The sequence below is a fragment of the Oncorhynchus clarkii genome, unplaced genomic scaffold (assembly GCF_045791955.1).
Source record: "Oncorhynchus clarkii lewisi isolate Uvic-CL-2024 unplaced genomic scaffold, UVic_Ocla_1.0 unplaced_contig_8786_pilon_pilon, whole genome shotgun sequence".
NCBI lineage: Eukaryota > Metazoa > Chordata > Actinopteri > Salmoniformes > Salmonidae > Oncorhynchus > Oncorhynchus clarkii.
In genome coordinates this window covers 62,501-70,390 of record NW_027258507.1, presented here as the reverse complement: position 1 = coordinate 70,390, position 7,890 = coordinate 62,501, and the positions used below count along the sequence as shown (strand labels likewise).

General features: G+C 49.3%; 1 protein-coding gene across 1 annotated transcript in view; it reads right to left on the bottom strand.

Moving 5' to 3' along the window:
* Window positions 1–208: 208 nt before the first annotated feature.
* Window positions 209–7,890, bottom strand: part of LOC139397133 (receptor-type tyrosine-protein phosphatase R-like) — a gene marked incomplete at its 3' end in the record, with an annotated part of 41,917 nt that continues 34,235 nt past the window's right edge. Inside the window, exons 9-10 of the mRNA XM_071144008.1 lie at window positions 2,148–2,227; window positions 209–346 (exon numbers count right to left, since the gene is read on the bottom strand). Coding sequence (XP_071000109.1) covers window positions 209–346; window positions 2,148–2,227 — 218 coding nt within the window. The remainder of the gene's footprint in view (window positions 347–2,147; window positions 2,228–7,890) is intronic.

The following is a 7,890-nucleotide window of genomic DNA, read 5'->3' as shown; positions in this document are numbered from 1 at the left end:
ACACCTATCTATGGGTTCCTGTGTGTGTGTGTGTGTGTGTGTGTGTGTGTGTGTGTGTGTGTGTGTGTGTGTGTGTGTGTGTGTGTGTGTGTGTGTGTGTGTGTGTGTGTGTGTGTGTGTGTGTGTGTGTGTGTGTGTGTGTGTATGTGTGTGTGTGTGTGTGAGTGAGTGAGTGAGTGAGTGAGTGAGTGAGTGAGTGCACCCGTACCTCGTTCTTTTCCCTGAGCTTGGTGATCATGATGATGACAGGACAGTCTTCCTGCCAGGCCATCTGCCAGAAATCATTCACTGTGTTGATCATGGGACCCTGGGTGGCGATGTAGGCCTTCTCATCGCCTAGGTAACCCTGCAGATGTCAGAGAGAGGGAGGGAGGGAGGGAGGGAGGGCTATTATCAAACTGGTACACAGGAATTCTTGACTGGACCAAAATAGTTTTTGTAAACCGTCACTAGACTGGGGACTAGCTTGTTAAGGCATGATGAATGGACAGGTTGTTTAGACAGCATAGTCACTAACCCATTCATTAGGTGTTCGTATTTCTGTCTTAATGTGTGCTGCTATTTATATATTTTTTATAATTGTTTTATTTAACCTTTATTTAACTAGGAAAGTAAGTTAAGAACCAATTTACAATGACGGCCTACCGCGGCCAAACCCGGACGACGCTGGGCCAATTATCTGATTATCCTCTATGGTGTTAGCTACTGTCCAGAGAGAGATAAACCACAGCAGGTCTGAATAGCCTCTATGGTGTTAGCTACTGTCCAGAGAGAGATAAACCACAGCAGGTCTGAATATCCTCTATGGTGTTAGCTACTGTCCAGAGAGAGATAAACCACAGCAGGTCTGAATATCCTCTATGGTGTTAGCTATTGTCCAGGGAGAGATAAACCACAGCAGGTCTGATTATCCTCTATGGTGTTAGCTACTGTCCAGAGAGAGATAAACCACAGCAGGTCTGAATAGCCTCTATGGTGTGAAAGAGAAAATGAGAGTGTTATGTCCCATATGGCACCCTATTCCCTATATAGTGCACTACTTTTGACCAGAATGTATTGCACTAAATAGGGAACAGGGTGCCATTTTGAAGTCATGCTAGTAGTTGAGCTTCCTGCAGTGACTACAGGGGAAGTGGCCCTATTGTATCTGCAGCTCAACGGGTCATTAGAGAGTGAGTTCACTAGTTCCTCCGGCCTGCCCTCTCTCTCCTTCTGTTCTCTCCATAGACTTACATGGAAACAACAGAAACAATGTCCTCGCTCCCCTGGCCTCACTGCTACGCTTTTCTTTCCCAAGATGGAGAAACCCGATAGGGAGAATCTGAAGTTGTTTGTTTGTTTAAAAAGGGAACAAGTCTTATATCACACCAATCAGTTCAACAACACTGGGATATGACTGCATAATATAATATGAAATATGAAGGCATGAACTAAACTAAAGATGACCAGTTAGAATCCAGGGTGATAGAATGAAAAAAATGTAACTATGTTTCATGAGTTCCGTTCTAATCTCTAATCTGTTATAATCTGACTATGCATACCTGTACAGACAACTTTAATCTGTGTTATAATCTGACTATGCATACCTGTACAGACAACTTTAATCTGTGTTATAATCTGACTATGCATACCTGTACAGACAACTTTAATCTGTGTTATAATCTGACTATGCATACCTGTACAGACAACTTTAATCTGTGTTATAATCTGACTATGCATACCTGTACAGACAACTTTAATCTGTGTTATAATCTGACTATGCATACCTGTACAGACAACTTTAATCTGTGTTATAATCTGACTATGCATACCTGTACAGACAACTTTAATCTGTGTTATAATCTGACTATGCATACCTGTACAGACAACTTTAATCTGTTATAATCTGGCTATGCATACCTGTACAGACAACTTTCAGGAAATGTTTTTTACCTGTTCATTATGAGAGCGCTATCATGTGCCATTTTGGCTCTAACTAAGTGATCACTGTTGTTTTACAAACACAACATCCACCTGTTTTGGTTTGGGTTCAGAATTCAATGTGTTCACAAACAATGGTTAAGAACCCTGAACAGTCCCTGGGCTCACATGCTTACCCTGTAATTGGCATTGGTGTGTGTGTGTGTGTGTGTGTGTGCATAACTTACCCTAATGTAGTTGGCGTTGATATAGCTGCTGAGAGGGTCGAAGGAGCTCTTGGTCCTCAGGATCACTCTGGAATGTGGATCTACAGGAGACAACAGATATGTTACCAGCTATTAGAATCAGATATGTTAGTGACTAAAGGGTTCCAGCTATTAGAATCAGATAGATATGTTAGTGACTGGAGGTTCCAGCTGTTAGAATCAGATAGATATGTTAGTGACTGGAGGTTCCAGCTGTTAGAATCAGATAGATATGTTAGTGACTGGAGGTTCCAGCTATTAGAATCAGATAGATATGTTAGTGACTGGAGGTTCCAGCTGTTAGAATCAGATAGATATGTTAGTGACTGGAGGTTCCAGCTGTTAGAATCAGATAGATCTGTTAGTGACTGGAGGTTCCAGCTGTTAGAATCAGATAGATATGTTAGTGACTGGAGGTTCCAGCTGTTAGAATCAGATAGATATGTTAGTGACTGGAGGTTCCAGCTATTAGAATCAGATAGATATGTTAGTGACTGGAGGTTCCAGCTGTTAGAATCAGATAGATATGTTAGTGACTGGAGGTTCCAGCTGTTAGAATCAGATAGATATGTTAGTGACTGGAGGTTCCAGCTATTAGAATCAGATAGATCTGTTAGTGACTAAAGGGTTTCAGCTATTAGAATCAGATAGATATGTTAGTGACTGGAGGTTCCAGCTGTTAGAATCAGATAGATCTGTTAGTGACTGGAGGTTCCAGCTGTTAGAATCAGATAGATATGTTAGTGACTGGAGGTTCCAGCTATTAGAATCAGATAGATCTGTTAGTGACTGGAGGTTCCAGCTGTTAAAATCAGATAGATATGTTAGTGACTGGAGGTTCCAGCTATTAGAATCAGATAGATCTGTTAGTGACTGGAGGTTCCAGCTGTTAGAATCAGATAGATATGTTAGTGACTGGAGGTTCCAGCTATTAGAATCAGATAGATCTGTTAGTGACTGGAGGTTCCAGCTGTTAGAATCAGATAGATCTGTTAGTGACTAAAGGGTTCCAGCTGTTAGAATCAGATAGATATGTTAGTGACTGCAAACAGGACTGTTCTGTCTGGACTTCTCTGTCTGGACTGTTCTGTCTGTAGTGTTATGTCTGAAGAGTTCTGTCTGAAGGGTTCTGTCTGGACTTCTCTGTCTGGACTGTTCTGTCTGGACTGTTTTGTCTGGACTGTTCGGTCTGAAGAGATCTGTCTGGACTTCTCTGTCTGAAGAGTTCTGTCTAGAGTGTTCTGTCTGAAGAGTTCTGTCTGGACTTCTCTGTCTGAAGAGTTCTGTCTGGACTGTTCTGTCTGAAGTGTTCTGTCTGGAGTGTTCTGTCTGGACCTCTCTGTCTGAAGTGTTCTGTCTGGAGTGTTCTGTCTGGACTGTTCTGTCTGGACTGTTCTGTCTGGAGTGTTCTGTCTGGAGTGTTCTGTCTGGAGTGTTCTGTCTGGACCTCTCTGTCTGAAGTGTTCTGTCTGGACTGTTCTGTCTGGACTGTTCTGTCTGGACCCCAACCCCAACCCCAACCTCAACCCCAGAACCCAACCTCAACCCCAGACCCCAACCTCAACCCCGAACCCCAGATCCCAACCTCAACCCCAGACCCCAACATCAACCCCAGACCTCAACCCCAGACCCCAGACCTCAACCTCAACCCCAGACCTCGACCCCAGACCCCAACCTCAACCCCAGACCCCAACCTCAACCCAGACCTCAACCCCAACCTCAACCCCAGACCCCAACCCCAACCTCAACCCCAGACCCCAATTTCAACCCCAGACCTCAACCCCAGACCCCAACCACAACCCCAGACCTCAACCCCGGACCCCAGACCCCAACCTCAACCCCAGACCCCAACCTCAACCCTAGACCCCAGACCCCAGACCTCAACTCCAACCTCAACCCCAGACCTCAACCCCAGACCCCAGACCCCAACCTCAGACCCCAGACCTCAACCTCAACCCCAGACCCCAGACCTCAACCCCATACCCCAACCCCAGACCTCAACCCCAGACCATAACCTCAACCCCAGACCCCAGACCTCAACACCAGACCCCAGACCTCAACCCCAGACCTCAACCTCAATCCCCGACCCCAACCTCAACCCCAGACCTCAACCTCAACCCCAGACCCCAACCTCAGACCCCAGACCTCAACCCCATACCCCAACCCCAGACCTCAACCCCAGACCACAACCTCAACCCCAGACCCCAGACCTCAACACCAGACCCCAGACCTCAACCCCAGACCTCAACCTCAATCCCCGACCCCAGACCCCAACCTCAACCCCAGACCTCAACCTCAACCCCAGACCCCAACCTCAGACCCCAGACTACAACCCCAGACCCCAACCCCAACCTCAACCCCAGACCTCAACCCCAGACTACAACCCCAGACCCCAGACCTCAACCCCAGACCCCAGACCTCAACCCCAGACCCCAACCTCAACCCCGAACCCCAGACCCCAACCTCAACCCCAGACCCCAACATCAACCCCAGACCCCAGACCTCAACCTCAACCCCAGACCTCGACCCCAGACCCCAACCTCAACCCCAGACCCCAACCTCAACCCAGACCTCAACCCCAACCTCAACCCCAGACCCCAACCCCAACCTCAACCCCAGACCCCAATTTCAACCCCAGACCTCAACCCCAGACCCCAACCACAACCCCAGACCTCAACCCCGGACCCCAGACCCCAACCTCAACCCCAGACCCCAACCTCAACCCTAGACCCCAGACCTCAACTCCAACCTCAACCCCAGACCTCAACCCAGACCCCAGACCCCAACCTCAACCCCAGACCCCAACCTCAACCCCAGACCCCAGACCTCAACCCCATACCCCAACCCCAGACCTCAACCCCAGACCATAACCTCAACCCCAGACCCCAGACCTCAACACCAGACCCCAGACCTCAACCCCAGACCTCAACCTCAATCCCCGACCCCAACCTCAACCCCAGACCTCAACCTCAACCCCAGACCCCAACCTCAGACCCCAGACCTCAACCCCATACCCCAACCCCAGACCTCAACCCCAAACCATAACCTCAACCCCAGACCCCAGACCCCAACCTCAACCCCAGACCTCAACCTCAACCCCAGACCCCAACCTCAGACCCCAGACTACAACCCCAGACCCCAACCCCAACCTCAACCCCAGACCTCAACCCCAGACTACAACCCCAGACCCCAGACCTCAACCCCAGACCCCAGACCTCAACCCCAGACCCCAACCTCAACCCCGAACCCCAGACCCCAACCTCAACCCCAGACCCCAGACCTCAACCTCAACCCCAGACCTCGACCCCAGACCCCAACCTCAACCCCAGACCCCAACCCCAACCTCAACCCCAGACCTCAACCCCAGACCCCAATCTCAACCCCAGACCTCAACCCCAGACCCCAACCACAACCCCAGACCTCAACCCCGGACCCCAGACCCCAACCTCAACCCCAGACCCCAACCTCAACCCTAGACCCCAGACCTCAACTCCAACCTCAACCCCAGACCTCAACCCCAGACCCCAACCTCAACCCCAGACCCCAGACCTCAACCCCAGACCCCAGACCTCAACCCCATACCCCAACCCCAACCCCAGACCTCAACCCCAGACCATAACCTCAACCCCAGACCCCAGACCTCAACACCAGACCCCAGACCTCAACCCCAGACCTCAACCTCAATCCCCGACCCCAGACCCCAACCTCAACCCCAGACCTCAACCTCAACCCCAGACCCCAACCTCAACCCCAGACCCCAGACTACAACCCCAGACCCCAACCCCAACCTCAACCCCAGACCTCAACCCCAGACCTCAACCCCAACCTCAACCCCAGACCTCAACCCCTGACCTCAACCCCAGACTACAACCCTAGACCCCAACCTCAACCCCAGACCTCAACCCCTGACCTCAACCCCAGACCTCAACCCCAGACCCCAACCTCAACCCCTGACCCCAACCTCAACCCCAGACCCCAGACCCCAGACCTCAACCCCAAACCCCAGACCACAACCCCAGACTACAACTCCAGACCTCAACCCCAGACTACAACCCCAGACCCCAGACCTCAACCCCAGACTACAACCCCAGATCCCAACCTCAACCCCAGACCCCAACCTCAACCCCAGACCACAACCCCAGACTACAACCCCAGACCCCAACCTCAACCCCAGACCACAACCCCAGACTACAACCCCAGATCCCAACCTCAACCCCAGACCCCAACCTCAACCCCAGACCTCAACCCCAGACCTCAACCCCAGACCCCAACCTCAACCCCAGACTACAACCCCAGACCCCAGACCCCAACCTCAACCCCAGACCTCAACCCCAGACCCCAACCTCAACCCCAGACCCCTCTGTGCTCTGCGTGTTGAAGGAAGACTGCTGGTTCAGACAGGAAGCCTGATAACGTTCCAAGGTGTGAACGGGAAGACAGTAACATTCCAACCCAACTGTCTTTTTACACACACACACACACACACACACACACACACACACACACACACACACACACACACACACACTACTATAACACCCTATTCCCTAGTTAGTGCACTACTATAACACCCTATTCCCTAGTTAGTGCACTACGATAACACCCTATTCCCTAGTTAGTGCACTACTATAACACCCTATTCCGTAGTTAGTGCACTACTATAACACCCTATTCCCTAGTTAGTGCACTACTATAGCACCCTATTCCCTAGTTAGTGCACTACTATAGCACCCTATTCCCTAGTTAGTGCACTACTATAACACCCTATTCCCTACTTAGTGCGCTACTATAGCACCATATTCCTTAGTTAGTGCACTAGTATAGCACCCTATTCCCTAGTTAGTGCACTACTATAACACCCTATTCCCTAGTTAGTGCACTACTATAACACCCTATTCCCTAGTTAGTGCACTACTATAACACCCTATTCCCTAGTTAGTGCACTACTATAACACCCTATTCCCTACTTAGTGCACTACTATAGCACCCTATTCCCTAGTTAGTGCACTACTATAACACCCTATTCCCTAGTTAGTGCACTACTATAACACCCTATTCCCTACTTAGTGCGCTACTATAGCACCATATTCCTTAGTTAGTGCACTACTATAGCACCCTATTCCCTAGTTAGTGCACTACGATAACACCCTATTCCCTAGTTAGTGCACTACTATAACACCCTATTCCCTACTTAGTGCGCTACTATAGCACCATATTCCTTAGTTAGTGCACTACTATAGCACCCTATTCCCTAGTTAGTGCACTACTATAACACCCTATTCCCTAGTTAGTGCACTACTATAACACCCTATTCCTTAGTTAGTGCACTACTATAGCACCCTATTCCCTAGTTAGTGCACTACTATAACACCCTATTCCCTACTTAGTGCGCTACTATAGCACCATATTCCTTAGTTAGTGCACTACTATAGCACCCTATTCCCTAGTTAGTGCACTACTATAACACCCTATTCCCTAGTTAGTGCACTACTATAGCACCCTATTCCCTAGTTAGTGCACTACTATAACACCATATTCCTTAGTTAGTGCACTACTATAGCACCCTATTCCCTAGTTAATGCGCTACTACAGCACACTATTCCCTAGTTAGTGCAGTACTATAGCACCTTATTCCCTACTTAGTCGCTACTACAGCACCCTATTCCTTAGTTAGTGCACTACTATAGCACCCTATTCCCTAGTTAGTGCAGTACTATAGCACCCT